At 38.7% G+C, this 17,508-nt stretch overlaps 1 protein-coding gene across 2 annotated transcripts in view; it reads left to right on the top strand.

Moving 5' to 3' along the window:
- PHTF2 (putative homeodomain transcription factor 2) overlaps positions 1-15,226 on the top strand; it is a 163,815-nt gene extending 148,589 nt beyond the window's left edge. For both annotated transcript variants that reach the window (XM_033958581.1, XM_033958580.1), the window contains 4 exons: positions 1,747-1,902; positions 6,037-6,132; positions 10,798-10,923; positions 13,895-15,226. In XM_033958581.1, coding sequence (XP_033814472.1) covers positions 1,747-1,902; positions 6,037-6,132; positions 10,798-10,923; positions 13,895-13,915 — 399 coding nt within the window. In that variant the 3' untranslated portion in view covers positions 13,916-15,226. The remainder of the gene's footprint in view (positions 1-1,746; positions 1,903-6,036; positions 6,133-10,797; positions 10,924-13,894) is intronic.
- Positions 15,227-17,508: the final 2,282 nt, after the last annotated feature.

Below are 17,508 nucleotides of genomic sequence, written 5' to 3'. Positions count from 1 at the left end.
AATCTTCATCTGGAACAGTTTAGTTCAATGAAAAAAGAATTGGGGGCGGGGGGTTCAGTGGATAGAATTTATCTTTCAAGTTTATCTGGTTATCATTTTCCAGATATTCAGCCATATTTGCTTGCTCAAAATTTATCCCTGCTGTTTGTGCAGAAACTCTACACTCAGATTTTGCAGGAAAACATTCAATATGAACCTGTAACCTGTCTCTCTTTTTGTAGGAGTACTCAAAACAATTAAAAATAAACACCTTTTTTTTATATAGTAGGACCATCAGGAATAAGGTGAATAGAGGATCATGGATATGGTTATTTAATAACTCTCCATTCTAATCTCAACTTCTTCAAATAGATCAGTAGTTTTCAAGATTATAAATTTACACTTAACTTTCTTTGTGTAGGTTTATTGACTTAAAATCCATCAGAAGTAGTCATACTTTTCTCAGAATTCCAGACATTTCCACATTATCTATAACAATGCCAACATGATGTCATGTTTTTACCACCTTCTGCTTCAACAAACTGTCGCATTTTACCCAGACCCACATCAAATCAGAAAATTCTTCAAACTTCAGACAGACATCACAATTTTATATCACCCAATTGATTTCTAATAGGGTCAGGAAAAAGGTTCTTTGAGGAGGGGTGCAGTTAAAGCATGTTTGGGTTAATCGCAGTGGCAGGTGATATGTGACAGAAAAAGAAATGATCCTAGGGGACAAAGGAGGATATTTTAAAAGAGCTTTTTGTGAATAAAGTTCATTTTTAACTATATAAATCTGTATGCCTCTTTAAGGATAATTTTATAGGCTATTTTTGCACTTGCATGGTATGTACTTTTATAGTACATATGCACAAGGGAGGAGTCAGGAGGAGCATGGGTAGCTTCATAATCTACACACTTTAAATATGTGCTAATACTTACATCTGCTCTTGAGCAGGTATAAAGTCTGCACTTTCAATCTAGATTCAATTTGTGCAAGACTATATTCTACTTATTGCAGTTTCCCGGTTAGAACCATCATGCTGAGGCTTTCTTCAGGGTATACAATGAGGTCTGCCGTTTGTCTTTATATATAGTTGGTCCTTGAACCCGATTGGTTGGGTTGAGGTGAATGAGGCAGGAAAGTCACTAATTTGAATTTTGGTGGGAAAGTCCAATGGTCACAAATCTGAATTTGTCTGATAGTCACAAATCTCTTTTTCCTGTAGAATGGAAAATTCTCTGGTGAGTTTACAGATGTTCTTCCAGTGAAGCTGGGTTATCTGTTCTCTTAGGCTTCTGCAGAGAGGTGACCTAGTGGTTAGAGCCCCTGAGGTTACGAGTTCATGTAACCCTCCATTGCCCCAGGTACCACAGTTAGATTGTAAGCCTGTCAGGACAGATAGGGAAAAATACTTAAGAGTACCTGATTACTATTCAATGTATTGTAAACCACTTTGGGTGAATCTCTTCATGAGAAAGTGGTTAATAAATCCCCCCCAAAATAAATAAATCATGCTCATTGCAGTTTTCCGGGTCTCGCCATGTCTGATCAGGTAGAACCAACATTTCAGACATCATGCTGTGGTTTTTTTCAAGGTATAATGCGAGGTTTGTAGGTCCTCAAACCCAATTGGGTGGGGTTTGAGGTGAACATTATACCTGTAAAAGATCACATGACCTCTTTTGTAGTGTTGCTGCTGCTGAAATATTAACCTAATTTTGATACTGTTTTAATATCGGTTAATTGTGTTTTGCTTTCAGCTACTTCATGTGCATGAGATCTTCCTAGAGTGTCATTACAATTGGGAATTAGTGATTTGGTGCATTTCGTTAACACTGTTTCTGCTAAGATTTGTTACACTTGGATCAGAAACTAGTAAAAAATACAGCAATACCTCAATATTACTCACTGAGCAGGTAAGGCTTCCTTATTTTGTACATTTAGAATTTGCTTTTGTATCAAAACTCATCTTCTGTTGTAGCCTCTTATACCATTCTCCATCCCACTGGTAACTAGAAATGGTTAAAAAGTACCTGAGGAGAGTTAGATAGGATGATCAGAGAACATATGAGGGGGGTGCTGAAAAGTTCTCAGCCCAACCAACTTCCTAAATTCTGAGCATTATTTTGCCACTGTAGCTGAAAAGAGTGTTATTTTATTTTGCAAAGTGTCAATTTACAGAATCATAATGCTATGTCTTGACATTGTTTCAGACCATTGATTGAACCATGTCAACGAAAAGTGTGGAATTTTCAAGTGTGGAACTCAGAGCCATCATGAATTTCCTATTCCTGCAGAAGAAAACTCCAAAGGAAATCTATGAATGTACGATGCAATCATTGAGTAACAAATGCCCATCATACCCTCATACTCCACAATGAAGAAGTGGTGTGCAAACTTTCAACGTGCAGATTGAGACCAAAGATGCAGCAAGGTCCGGGAGGCCTCAAACAGTGTCAACTCCTGAAATTGTCGACCATGTTCATGACCTGATTTTGGCAGATCAGCAAATATTGGCTAAAACAATTGCTGAGACACTACAGATATCCAGGGAATGTACTGGGTGTATAATCCACAAGCAGCTGGGTATGCAGAAGCTGTCAGCCAAGTGGGTGCGCAAACGTTTGAATGCTGACAAGAAACAACATTGAGTGGACACTTCAAGTTGATTCTGCAGCATTTTCAACAAGCTAGTGCCAACTTTTTAGAAGACTAGTTACTATTGATGAAACATGGTTACACCATTATGATCTTGAGACAAAACAACAGTCCATGCAATGGCAGCACTCATGTTCTCAAGGCCGAGGAAATTTTAAGACCCAAAAGTTAACAGGAAAGGAAATGGCCACAGTGTTTTGGGATCAAGGCAGTGTTGTAATGACTGTCTTCCAAGGGACCAAACATTTAATGCAGCATACTACTGTAAGTTCCCGTTCCAATTAAAGGAGACATTGAAAAAAAAAAAGAGAGAGGGGAGCTGCGGAAAGGAGTTCTCATTTTGCAAGACAATGTACCTGCTCAAAAGTCTGGCAAAATGATGGATATTTTGATAATAATAATGTAAAGCTTCCTAAAATTACAAAGCGGCTACCAGCACCTTTGGTTCCCTGTCCCTCTTTATCTTCCTAGCTCCTTTCCTATAACCCTTCATTGTAGTTCCTTTTCAACCTAACCCTGTAAACCGTGCCGAGCTCTACGCTTGTGGAGATGGCGCGGTATACAAACTAAGGTTTAGTTTAGTTTTAGTTTAGCACCTTGCATCAAAAAACTATAAATCAAGTCCCATATTTCATCTTACAGAAAAGGTGTTTGTTTCTTCAACATTTTCTTAAAACTATTCAAACTTGTTTGCTTTCATAAATATCCCAGAAGATGATTCCACTCCTGAGGACCCACACACGAAAACATGCTAGCTCTAGACACAGCTAGCCACAGCTGTTTCACTGTTGGAATATGTAAGTCATCGTGAGTCACAGTGGTTCATATGGCAGAATGCTATCCATCAAGTGCTTCGGTGCCTTACTGTGAATACAAAGATACACCATGACCAATAATTTGTAAAGGATTCAATGTTATAATTTTAACCAATATGTACTATTCCTTTGAAAATTGTTACAAGTCCAAAATACCTAGAGACTTTGCTTCTGATAGGATTATGGATAAAATATCAGTGAAAATAACACATGTAGATTTCAAGATACATTGACGGAACATGCGAAACACCTTCACAGGATAAATACATAAACGCAGCGAAGATGGCCAAAAGTGCTGCAAACTCAGAAAGACACGAATGTGTTTTTACCCTATAACCTATGTTGTACAGGAAGTACAGCTTATGATGGTACCTTACTCTAAGAATGTCTTAAAAAACAAAAGTCTATGAAAATGTGCCTCTTACACATTACGATCTTCTGAGCACTGAAACACAGTGGTGGAGATGAAAACTGTATTTGAATCTAATAAAGCATTTGTCAAGTATATAGGGTCTCTAAGGGAGAGGAAGAGTTAGTAGATGGTAAGGATGAGCAAACTGGATAGGCCATATGGTCTTTATCTGCTGTCATTTTCTCTGTTTTATAATGTGTCTTAATAATCCAGCTGAAAGTAAGTGTGTTGCAAAACCCCACACATGCTGTTATCCTAATTGAAGGAGGGCAGGTTTCAGATACAGTTTGTGAAATCCCTTTTTTTTTTTTTATACTGTAAGATAAATTTTGAGTGCTTTTCTGCATGCTTTGTATGGTCTGTGTCCTGATCGTGCCAGGCAGACTTCTATGGTCTAAAACAGCAGGGAAAAATCACATATGTATAAGTAGCATCATATTATACCTTATGAATTTATCTTGTTGGGCAGACTGGATGGATCTACCATCATCTTCTATGTTAAAATTGCTTATAGAAACATGAAAGCAGATAAAGACCAAATGGGCATCCACAGCATTCACTATCTCCTCCTCTCCCTAAAAAATCCCACATGCCTGTCCTATACTTTCTTGAACTCAGACACAATTTTTGTCTCTACCACCTCTACCAGCAAATTATTCCAGACATCTACCACTCTTTCTGTAAAAAAGAAAGTATTTCCTTAGATTATGCCTGAGCTTATCACCTCTTAAGTTCATCCTGTGCCCTCTCATTGCAGAGCTTCCTTTCAAATGAAAAAGATTTGCCTTATGCACATTTATGCCACGTAGGTATTTAAACAACTCATCTCCCCTCTCCTACCTTTCATCCAAAGTATACATATGGAGATCTGTAAGTCTGTCCCCATAAGTCTTATGATGAAGGCTACTGACCATTTTAGTAGCCTTCTCTGCACCGACTTCATCCTGTTTATATCTTTTTAAAGCAGCAGTCTCCAGAATTCTACACAATATTCTAAATAAAGTCTCACCAGAGTCTTATACCTCCTTTTTCCTACTGGCCATACCTCTCCCTATATAACCTAACATCCTTCTAGCTTTCACCGTCGCCTTTTCAACCTGTTTGGCTACCTTTAGATTATCACATACTAATACACCCTAGTCCCACTCCTTTTGTGCAACAAAAGTTTTCACCCCTAAACTGAAATGTTTCTTCAGGTATTTGCAGCTCAAATGCATGACCTTGCATTTCTTAGCATTAAATTTTAGATGCCACATTTCAGACCATTCTTTAAGCTTTGCTAGCTTCCTCTTGTTATTCACACCATCAGGGGTGTTTACTCTAGTGCAAATTTTGGTATCATCTGCAAAGAGGCAAACCTTACCTGACAGCTCTTCATTAATATTGTTTACAAAAATGTTAAAAAGAACAGGTCCAAGAACCAAACCTTGAGGCACAGCACTGGTAATATCCCTTTCCTTAGAGAGATCTCCATTGACCACTACCCTCTGTCACCTTCCATACAACCATTTCTTGACCCGGTCTGTCACTTTGAGGCCCATCCTAAGGGCACTCAGTTTATTTATTAGATGTTTGTGTGGAACACTGTCAAAAGCTTTGCTAAAATTTAAATACACCACATCTAGCGCACTCTCTTTATCCAATTCTCTAGTCACCCTATCAAAGAAATTGATCAGATTTGTCTGATAAGATCTGCCTCTAGTGAATCCATGTTGCCTTGAATCCTATAATCCACTGGATTCCGGAAACTGCACTATTCTCTTTTTTTTTTTTTTTTTTTAAAGCGTTTCCATTAATTTACTTACCACAGAAGTCAGACTTACTGGCCTATATTTCCCTACTTCTTCCTTACTTCCACTTTTGTGGAGAAGGACCACATCCGCCCTTTTCCAGTCCTCCGGTTCCACTCCCAATTCTAGAGAAGTATTGACAAGGTCAGCCCTTTAGTTTAGCTAGCTCTTCACAGACACAATCCTCTGAAAAATCGTTCAATTCTATGGTTTATTTGTCTGCCTGGTAGTAGTATAGCTCAGTCTTTGAATGCTCCACAGTTCTAGAAATTCACTAGATCAGTGAAAAGTTGAGAAGTGCTACAGATTTATGCATATGCATGATTTTGGCTACCTTAAGAATTTTAAATACTCTTTATTTGATCTTTTGTGTAGATAAACCTGTACTTAAAAATGGAAAAGAAACCTAATAAAAAGGAGGAACTAACACTGGTCAACAATGTTTTAAAACTTGCTACTAAATTACTGAAGGTAAGTGTAAATATAATGAGCACCACAGTTTTTGGTATATTGCTAGTTTTCTATAAAATTGTAGAGATCACTCATAAAGTTCTATTGAGAGAGGTACTGTTTGATATACAGTGTAAAGAGCTGCACAGAAATGGGGCCAAAGAGAATGCTGCAGAATCCTTGGGAGGTCCTGCAGGGTTCTCCCTGAGTCTACAGGGATTGATTGATTTGGTTTTTTAGCCCATTCTCCAAAATTTTAGAACGGGTTACAAACAGGTGCTCAAGCATTTTCCCTATCTGCCCCGGTGGGCTCACGCTCTGGTCTAATGTTCCTGGAGCAGTGGAGGATTAAGTGACTTGCCCAGGGTCACAAGGAGTAGCGTGGGGTTTGAACCCCACAACTACTAAATTAATTTTCACTGACAACAAAATTATTAGTCAATTATGAAATCCATAAACACATCACATGTAAACATTTATTTATAAAATTTCTATTTCACTTTGATCCTAAATGAGTAAATGGAAGAAAAGCCTCAGGGCACAGTTTGGGCCTTACAATGGCTTCACAAACCCTCAATGTGCCTCCTCATAGGCTTAAAACCTCCTATTTGAACACATTCATTAATCAGCATTCTCTTTAATAAAATTAGTTTATTTTTGTTGTGGAGAACTCAATTGATTAAGCTGTTGATGTAGGAATGCTGAGATATCACAGATAAATTTTCTTCTTCACGTGGTGTATTGTTTCAAGCGATCTGGGAACTGTTTTGGTCAACCATGACTCCATATGCACGGAGTCGTATTCTGAACTGTTGAAGTTGTTTTTCTGACTTCATCCCTACTTTGGAGGCTGTTCTTTTGTCTCCATGGTTTGGACTATATAAGGGGACAGGATTGGAGTTTGGGATTGTTCATTGCAGTACTTGACTTCTTGTAAAACTGAGCTTTTCATTGTCTGAAAGAGTGTATTGTGTCTTTGCTTTATTTGGCTTAATAAAAATTATTGAAAATAAAATTAGTTCATGCAAGTCCACTCCAAAAAATAATTCCTTATGTGAAAAATGGTTGATGCATGTCTTCTTTCCATTTAGAAATCCTTCTTGTTAAAGGTTTGTTCAACATCAACCAAATGTAGTAATTGTAAAGAATACTGCAAACTTATCTGGTTCTCAGTGTTGCTACGATCCCAGTCTGGACAGTGTTTCACTTAGAAAAAGCTGCTTAAGGGCTATGGGATCATGGTGACAATGTTTATTTATGTTTGTTAAAAACTTTATATACCGCATAATAGCCAAAAAAAGGATCCAAGCGGTTTACAATATATATTTCAGAACAATTTTGAAAAGAACTCCATTCAAGAATAGAAAAGGAAAGAAAGGAAAAAAAAAAAAAAGAAAGAAAACTTGCTTGTTTGTTTTAGATACATAAAATTATATAACAATCAAAATATCAATAATAAAAATTAATAATTAATTAATACAAACTGAAAATTTTCTTAAAAATCAATAACTACATAAATAAAGATTGCAGTCCCAAACTCGTTTCAATTTGAAATTGCCAATTGAAAAAAATGTGCTTTTAGATGTCTTTTAAAATTTATATACGGCTGCATTGCTCAATTGACTAATAATTTTGTTGTCAGTGGAAATTTAATTCAGTGAATGATTTAGGGTTCGACTTGTTCCTTAATCAATTGTTTGAACCCACAACCTCAGGGTGCTGAGGCTGGAGCTCTAACCTCTATGCCACACTCTCCTCCTCCTGCGGGAATCCTGTAGGGATGGAAGCACCTTTTGTGGGGCTCCCACTTTGTGTACCTATCTCTTGGCAGCTGCCTCCTACTTTCCAGGAAGTTGCGCATTTGTCTGCCTTAAAGGAAGGAGAAGGAGGCCACCAGGAGACAAGTACACACCTCAAGACTGGGGCACGAATTTGGGATATAGAATGGAGGGAGGAAAGGGAGCACACTGGCACACAGGAGGGAGAGTGTGCAAACTTGGAGCATTGAAAAGGCTGCTGCTAACCTTTTCAGAATATGACCTCGCAACAACCCAATTGCTGTATATAATATAGATTTATTAGTAATAAACAAAAGTCAGCTTACATGGAACAAAGTACAGCAAATTGAGTCAATAGATAACATACAGAGTAGCCGGCTTCTGTTTATGGATCCATCCTGAAACTTAAGCCAGCCGGTATGCTACTTATATACTTTAGTTCAGTAGCCCAAAGTACTACCTAGTTACAGATTACATACTCACTTTCTATTGGGTTGACACATCTAACATATCTATTGATTATATAGTCTGCATACTTATCTCGGAGCCATATTGAAGCATGATATCACCCACTGTCAAATCTGACCTCTCTATTTCCCTGACATGCATTCTTAATATTCTTAATATTAAGTTCAATAATTTCCGAGAGTATGCCCCCTCCTTCCTGAGCTCCATTGTTGTCTGTCAGCAGTTTAGATAACTTTTGGTAGGACATTTTGTTTGGGTTTGTCTTCTTGGAAAAGTCCCTAAATATCCAAAGCTGTCAGCAGATATAGCTACTAGAGCAAAGATGAACCTTTTACATAAGCATATTGTTTCTTGCTGACAGGGAGAGAGATATGATTGTTCAGAAGCTTGAATTCCTAAGCACAATGTCTCTCTCTTAAAAATATAACTTTTGGGGGTCTCATAGGGGTCTGCACCTACATTTTCATGAAGGTCTTACTCTATTCTCCCTCAGGCATAGAATGGAAGGAGGAAGGGAGCATTTTGGGATTCAGAAGGGAAGGAGAGGTCATGACATTGAGCAAAGGAAGGAGGGAGGGAATGAACTTGAGACACAAAATGGAGGGAGGAAGGGGGCAAGAACTTGGGACATAGGATGGAAGGGGGAGGGAAAGATGCTGAGGTGGGGAGGGAATAGAAAGGGAGAATTGTTGGGCATGGGTGTCTGAATGAGAGAAAGAGATGATGCACATGGGAAAAAGAAGAGAGGAGAATCAGATCTGGTGGTGGGAGAGAAGTGAAGTAGAAATGCATGGGGAAGAGAAAGATGAGATGGAAAAATGTTGGATGTGGTGGTGGAGAGGGAATAGTGAGACAGATGGAAAGGGATGCAAGAGGAAGGAATGTTGGACATGGTGGTGGAGGGAATGGAGGGAGAGATGTGGCATGGTGCTAGAGAGGGGTGATAGAGTGAGAAATGTTGGGCATGGGGCTGGTGGGCAAGGGCCAAAGATGCACAGGGTCTGGAGGATGAGAGGAAAAAATATTGGACATGGCAGTAGAGGGGTGGGAGAGATCACCCTGGATCCCTCTCTTCCCCTCTGCCCCCCCCCCCTCCCTTTGTAGCAAGGGAGGAAATGAGAGAAATAGAGATGATGGAGAGGGAATCATGTTGTTCATAGAGGTGGAATGGAGAGAGGAAGAAATGTTGTGCAGGGGCAGAGAGGGAAAAGAGGGGGAGATTGATCCAGGACAGAAGGGAGTAAGGATGTTGTACAATGGGAGAGAAAAGAGAGGGAGAAACCCAAGGACATCAACTGAAGAAGAATTTGCAGAAGATAAGAAAGCAGAAAAAAATAGAAATTGGAATGAACTTGATGGAAAAATAAATCTCCAGATATAGCTTATGTCCTTGTGTTGTGTTCAGCAGAAAAGGAAATGCATTTCTGGTTTTATTTCTCTAGTGCTGCAGTACTTGCTGACCCTAGCTGGTGGGGATCCCCAAGCACCACCAGCTGAGGTCCTCCTCCAAAGGTGGCCTGAACTCTCTTCTACCAAACGTAGCAGTTGCTGGCAGCATCCTTGAGCCATTGAGGTGCCACTATCTTTGGCTTAGGGACGTTGTTGCTGCCCTCCAAGCTTGGTAAATGGGGGGCAGGGAGGAAGTCTTCAGATAATATAGCTTGAGGGTCCTCATCAGCTGGAGTATTTTATATTTACATTAGAGGCTCTGGCAGAGACCTGTTTACAAAATATGCGTTCTTCCCAATAAATATTTCCAAATTAATGGAATGTCTTTGCTTATTTGTAAATGGGTCTCTACCAGAGCCTCTACTTCAGTATTATAATTAAATCAAATAACTGTCTGAAGTTTATGGGGACAGGCAGGAATGGAAGAGATTACTTGCGGGGGTGGATGGAGACGGATTCGATTCCATCCAAGATGGACAGGGACAGATTCAATTCCCTCAGAGATGGGTTTGAGTTCTCTCCCTGCACAACTGTCTAATACAGTGTTATGGTCCAAAACTAGTTTTGTGAACTTTTTTTCTCATAAGTGTTGTTTCTGAAATGACCTACCTATGGGGTCCTTTTACTAAGGTGCGCTAGCCGATTTAGCACGCACTAAACGCTAACACGTCCTTAGGATATAATGGACACGTTAGCATTTAGTGCACGGTAATATTTAGCGCACACTAAAACGGCTAGCCCACCTTAGTAAAAGGACCCCTACGTTTTTTCCGATTTTGAGATCCATCAATTTAGTGTCTTTTATTACAATCTGTGCAGGAACAAATTATTTTATTGGCTGTGCCACTTTCTGTCATAGAACAACCAAAGAATATACTGTTAATTCTGAAGTTTTGATATATGTTTAGGACAATTACATTAAATAGGGTGGGAAAAAGTATATGCATGTGTTTCTGCTTTCTAACCTTGTGAATGTCTGTCATTGTAAAAGGAATTGGACAGCCCTTTTCGGTTATATGGGCTTACGATGAATCCATTGCTTTATAACATTACCCAAGTGGTTATCCTGTCGGCTGTTTCTGGTGTTATCAGTGACTTACTGGGATTTAATTTAAAGGTGAGAACTTGTTTACATTGCTATTTCTTGGTGTTGTTGCTTGACTAGCTAGAACACAGTAAATATCAGACTTCTACTTTTTTAAATTTGTGTATTGCAATTCCATTTATGTGATATACCTAATTTATTTTTTTTAAGTGATTTGACTAGGTTCTCATAAGTATGTTTTGTCTTTATTATAATAACTTCTATATTAATCTATATTATCCTATAAACTGTCTTTCTAGTTTCTTTTATAAATATTTTATGCTTTTGACTGTATTAATCTACACCTACCTACACATCAGCCAGAGATCATAGAGAAATGTATTTATTTATTTAATTTGTTTTCTATCCCGTTGCCCCCAAAGAGATCAGATTGGGTTACATAATTACAGTACAGTTTATAATACAAGTTTTTAATCCTAACTTCTTATATATCAGGGATCTAATACCAAAATACTTAATATACAATTCATAGGTTACAATTTGTCATAGTGCAAATTTTTCAATACAAGTTATTATTCTAACTTGACACACACTAGGGATCTAATACCAATATACATAATGTACAATTTACATAATGTAAATTTTCCTTAGTTACCATGGAAGAATCTCAATTCAAGTTTTTATCCTAGTGTGACAAGTACCAAGATCAGTACTCATATACATTTCATTGTAATCCACTGGTCATGGGCAATGCAGTTAGGTGAAGAGGTATGTTGTTAGTGCTTTCCTATAGTTAAGGAGTCCTTCAAGGGATATGATCTGTGGGGGCAGTCGATTCCACTGGCTCAGTATGAAGTGGGAGTAGGCAAGTTTTTTGGCAGTTTCCAGTTGTAGGGCACAGCCAGAAGAGAATATGCAAGAAGTGCCTTTGATAAGTGATCCTGTCTTAACTCACCACCAGACAAAACTAAAAACTGAGGAGACTACATGAGGCAGCAAAATACCCTTGTAGTTGGTAAGGCAAAACAAAACCTCCGTCACTGATCTCCAAGCTCCCTATTTCTGGTTCTGTTTGGGGCAAAGATTGGTTAGACCAGTGGTTCTTAAACCTGTCCTGGGGGACACCCAGCAAGTCGGATTCTCAAGATACTAATGAGTGTGCATGAGGCAGATTTGTTACCTCTGTTTTATGCAAATCTGCCTCATATATATTCATTAGGGATATCTTGAAAACCTAGTTGGTTGGGGTCCCCCAGGACAGGTTTAAGAACCACTGAATTAAGCCATTGCTTACAGGTAGGTTTGAGCTCATCCTGTTTTGAGTCAAGCACAGACAGCAACAGTGTAGCTGGCAGGATCCCCAAGGATCATCAACTGAAGACTCAGCAGCCCACTGACCCCCTTCAGGAATACAGTGGCAGTGCTTGAACCACAAACACTTGCATTAAGGGCATGCTCAGTTCGCGTATGACAACTAAACATGAACATGGTTGCTTGGAGCACTGCTGCGTTGCAGTTTTCTGAAGTGGTTTGGTGGGCTGCTGAGTCTTCAGCTAATGAGGCTTTGGGGATTCCTATTAATCTAATTTTTAATTTTGCTGAATGAGGAAGGGGGGAAGGTAGGGTGGAGAGAAGAAATGCATGCTCACCTACCTACTCATTACCTCACTCAAAATTACCTTCTGAATAGATAGACATATAAAGGCGGGAGGGGGGGGGGTTTAGAAAGGACAAGTATACAGAACCAAAGCTAGCATGGCAAATCAGCACTGATGCCTGAATTCTGGCTACACATGGGCATTGGATGGTTATAGAGGTTCAAGTCACAGAGAAAGTAAGTGGCCCCATATCCTGAGGGCAATTATTGAAGGGATGGACGTCAAAGCAGAGGTCAGGGTAGGGAGAATACCAAGCCAGCTTTGTCAGCACATGGAACACAGCTTCAGGAAGCAAAGAGTCCTCAAAGGACATGGTCAAACATACCAGTAGCAGACCACACCCAGCTCTATATCAGGGTAGCAAAGTAATTTGGAGGGTGAGGCATGCTCTTCCAGGGCTGGATTGAGGCATAGGCAAACTAAGTACATGTCTGGAGCCCAAAGGATTCAGAAAGCTTGGATTGGCAACTATCTTGATTTTTCAGGATTCTATAGAATCCTATCTTGAAGGCAGAATGATAGCTAAAGTGTCTGGATATTTTTCAGAGTTTATAGCTCTCCAATCCTTCTCCCTTCCATTGCAGAAACTGTGGTAGGATCCAGCAAATGGAAAGTCTGCTCTAGTCACAGAATGAAGGGGATGAGCTATAAATGCTTGGGTGGGTGGGTGGGTGTGGGGGGGTCTGAGTTCTACACAGGTCTTGGAGAGAACTAGTGGAGTCAGTGAGTATTGATGGGATGGCTTTGAGAACATGCAGGCATGTAAGAGGAGGGGTGGAAAGGCGATGTGTGCAGGCTGAGAAAAAGAGCTGACTGATGGTGGGTAGAAGTGGGTGGGGGAGGGGACTGACTGACCGAGCACATGATTAACAGGTATGTTTCTGTTGAAAAGCAACTGCACATGGGTATTCCTTGAGAAAGAGTGTTTGCATGTGTGTATCTGAAGAGCAAGATTGTGTGTGTGTGTTTGAAATGTGAGAGTATGGGTATGTGCATTGGGATATGTTTGAAGAGTGGAAAGGTTCATTCGTGTTATGATCAGTAATCGTGTACGCGTGAGCAAATGTGGATGACAGAATGTGTGTGTGTATGTTTCTATGTCTCTGACTCACAATTAGTTTCCCATTGGAAATTTAAGCTGAATTGAAGTAACTGAATGCTTACTAACTGAAGAGAGACTTCAGCATAGGGAATTTACCTGGGCAGATTCCTTTGAAAGCAGTGCTAATATTTCCTTCATTATGTTTAGATCATTTTAGAACAACCAAAGAATACTAAATGTCATTTTCATTTGCATATTTTATATCTGAAGCTTTCTATATACTTAAGACTGCACTTGCATGGATATTAGAATACTAACTTTGACTTTCTTTGTTTTTTTGCAGCTCTGGAAGATCAAATCATGACAGTATATGAAGTGAAACAGTAGCCCAGTTCTACGGAAATACTGAACAAACATGCTGCCTCACAGCAATTGCTGAATCTGGTCTTTCCTAGGATAAAGCTTGGGAAGTGGAAGTGTTTACATCTGCCTGACTCGTGCAATTCATATATTTATTTTACCTTTTCAGTGTTTCCCCCCATGTATTTTAGTTATCATGGTATTTTATTTTTATGTGGTATTTTGTTTTTATTCTACTTATTGAACGGGTGAGAGAACTGATGTTCAGAGAGAGCGAGATCCTAATAAATAATCATACTGATGTGGTGGCAGATCGTCAGAATCAAAAATTGATGCTGAAGAAGGCGAAACCGTGCTTTGCCTTCCAATTGAAGGCGAGTGCATTGGAGCCACTCTAATTTAGCTGACAAGTCTTGGACTCAAATTGCGCAACACAGATATTTGTTCATTGCAACATTTGTTCCTGGGCAAATGTCTTACTTGCTTTTGCCTCCAGTCATAGCGAGAAACTTCTTCATTAGACTACACGGTGTGAAATATTGGTAGAACAGTTAGAAAAATAACAGAAGTCTTTCCGCTGTTCAGAAAGGTCAGGTCAAAGAAGGTTTCTTCCTAACCTTAGTTGTTGTTGGGTTGTTGTTGTTTTTGTTTTGTTTGTTTTTTTTTGGGGGGGGGGGGTATTAAAACAACAATTGAGTTGCAGTTTATAAACCCTTCAATAGCAATGTTTTATATGACAGGTCAATAAGTGCTTTTGACAAGACTCTCACTAGAGCAATAATTGTAAATGCTGACTGTGCTGTAAGGTATTTTGATAAAACGAACTAGTAATAATGGTATTTATTGAAACACTGGGCTGTTTGCACAGCTCTTACTGTGCGTGCACCACATGCACTTTAGTTTTGTTACTTTTCTTAAATATCTTTATACTGTAGATAGTAAGTAGATATATTGTAGTGGGCTGTGGTTGCAAAATGTTTTCCTTATCAGTAAAGTACTAAGCTTGCAAGTAGAGGTTAGTGATTTTCAAAGGCTGTCTGTCATTAATACACTCTGGAAATGCATTGCGCCATAGTACACTGTGATATTTTCTGTTTATAGCACACATTGAAGTACAAGGTCAATAGTGAAAAATTGCATTCAAATCAGTTTAGTAAAGATCCTTTTATGTTTGAAAATATGAGCTCTGCAGCCTGAATTTTCCAACTTCGTTGTAGTCTTTAAAAGTGATTTTTTTTTAACCCCAAAATAATACGCAAAAAGTCTTTTTTATGGGGTTGCAGAGCTAGGAGTTCAGGTTAATATTTCATCAGGTTATACTAAAAACACTTTTCAAAAAGTTACATAACTTAGGAGTATTTTCATTTGTGACCATCTGTGGGGAAAAGTGACTAAAGTAGCAGATCCAGAACAATGAGAATGGCTGATTTTTCATGGGTCCAGCAGTAGTCTGCAAAAGTTAAGATCCTCTTCTATGAAACTGTGCTAGCAGTTTCTAGTGCGGGGAGTGATGCTGAGTGGCCCGTACTGCTCCCGACGCTCATAGGAACTCAATGAGTATCAGGAGCAGCACGGACCATTCAGCGCTGCTCTCTCAGCACTAAAAACTGCTAGCACAGTTTCATAGAAGGGATAAATATCTGAATTTCAGTAACTTTTTCACATAAAAGGATACAGTTTAGACTGTTGTATTAAAAATTGCTTTCTGTAACTAACTTTCTCCCCCACCCTTTTTTTTTTTTTAACTAAACCGTGATAGCAGTTGTTAGCGCAGGGAGCCACACTGAATGCACTGTGCTGCTTCCAATGCTCATAGGAACTCTATGAGCATTGGGAGCAGTGCGGAGCATTCAGCTTGGCTCCCTGTGCTAATAACCGCTATTGCAGTTTAGTAAAAGGGGGGGAGGGGGTTTTATTCTTTTTGTTTCTGGTTACTTTAGTCACCTTAGCCGGTGGTCACACATGACTTATCTTGGTGCATTTTAAGCATTTGCTTTACTAATACCTGAAAAAGAAAAATCCTAAGACACATGACATCATCACTTGAGCAAATGTCATTAATAATGTTCCCTTTGTACTAGGGATCTGTAGATGGAGCACTGCACATATTAAACTGTAGCAGAGATATTTACTTTCAATAGATGAGTGAGGTGTCATCTCATTAGGAAAAAAATTAACAAAGGAAGTTATTACCAAGCCACATGTGTCAGAAATTGTTTTTATTTAACTTTTCCTCAAAATAGGAAATTGAGATTAATTTATCTTTTGAAGTGGCATGTGTGTGTGTATGTATACACACACACAAATGAGCATTATTTTCTTATTTTTTTATTTGCTTGTATATTAATATGTTTAATAATGACCAAAGTGCATTCCTACTTTTGAAGGAATGTATTACTGGAGCTTTAAGAACATATTAAGTTCCTCATGTGTGAAAGATAGCTGTATATGATCAGTTTCTTCTGCCTCTGTTTGATGTTGAGATCATTTTTAGGAATTGAATATATTTTTTAAGTAACTTTTCCAAAATATGGTACAAACCTTCACAGAATTTACATTTTGCATAGAATATATTTTGGGGAAAAACAGCAAGAGTTCTGAGGAGCTATTACAATTAAACTGTTGTATCTTACAGTTTACTACTAATAAAGACATTCATTTCAGAATGGACCTATTTTTGAGAACTGATGTGCTGACCATATTGTTTTCATAAAACCTTTCTAATGTGAAAATGTTTTTCTTAGGAGTCAGCTATAGTTACAATGTACTGGGCCTCTTAAATTCTGCAATGGAATGGCTTAACTTCTGTAAAAGACAAAGCATGTACCCATGTGGAGAAACAAAGAATATCAGTTCTCTTGGGCTAAGAAACCACTGCGATAGGTTGGGTAATGCATAATCTGACCCCCGCAGCAATCTAGGAGAGGGCTCCAATGTCTATCTGTCTGTATGCCAGGCTTGGGGTCCAGAGAAATTGCCCTCTTTGCCATTCCCTAACACTCAAAAGGGAAGGAAAGGACCCCATGGAAAAATGTAACAGTCACAAAAAGGCAGGTATAGACAATAGACTTCCAATGTCAAAAAGTTTATAATCATTGATTGTAAATTGTCCTAGAATGTAAAAAGTCAGTAAATGGGTTTTAATAGCACATGATTGGGATTATGGCCCAGTGCTGTCACTGTGAATTAACAAATTTTAGGCTGTTCTCCAGCTATGGACAAACAGGCCAGCCAGCCTTTAAATGTTGTAAAGAGGTGTCAGGTTCCACATTCAGAAAAATAAGTAATTAAGCAAATGGAAATTGTAAATTGTTCACCTAAGGTATACCATTAATGTAAAAACAAAAGGCAAGAAAGATAAATTTTCTGTATTTCTTAAGGTGGAGATAAGGCAAGTATAAATATTGAGTTAAGTGGAAATAGGGCAGACTTCATGTGCTAACTGCTCATTGCCACCTTATGTACCTGAAAATTTGATCAGCAGGTTGGAATAAAGTATCCTATGGCTGACAGTACAGTAGACTGATTGATTTATGTTCCTGAAGTATACATCTGGTTTTTTTTCTGGTGCAGATGGTTGAATCCACATTTGTCTTT

This window comes from Geotrypetes seraphini, chromosome 9 (genome assembly GCF_902459505.1).
Source record: "Geotrypetes seraphini chromosome 9, aGeoSer1.1, whole genome shotgun sequence".
Lineage (NCBI taxonomy): Eukaryota > Metazoa > Chordata > Amphibia > Gymnophiona > Dermophiidae > Geotrypetes > Geotrypetes seraphini.
This window is presented reverse-complemented; position numbering and strand designations above follow the sequence as displayed.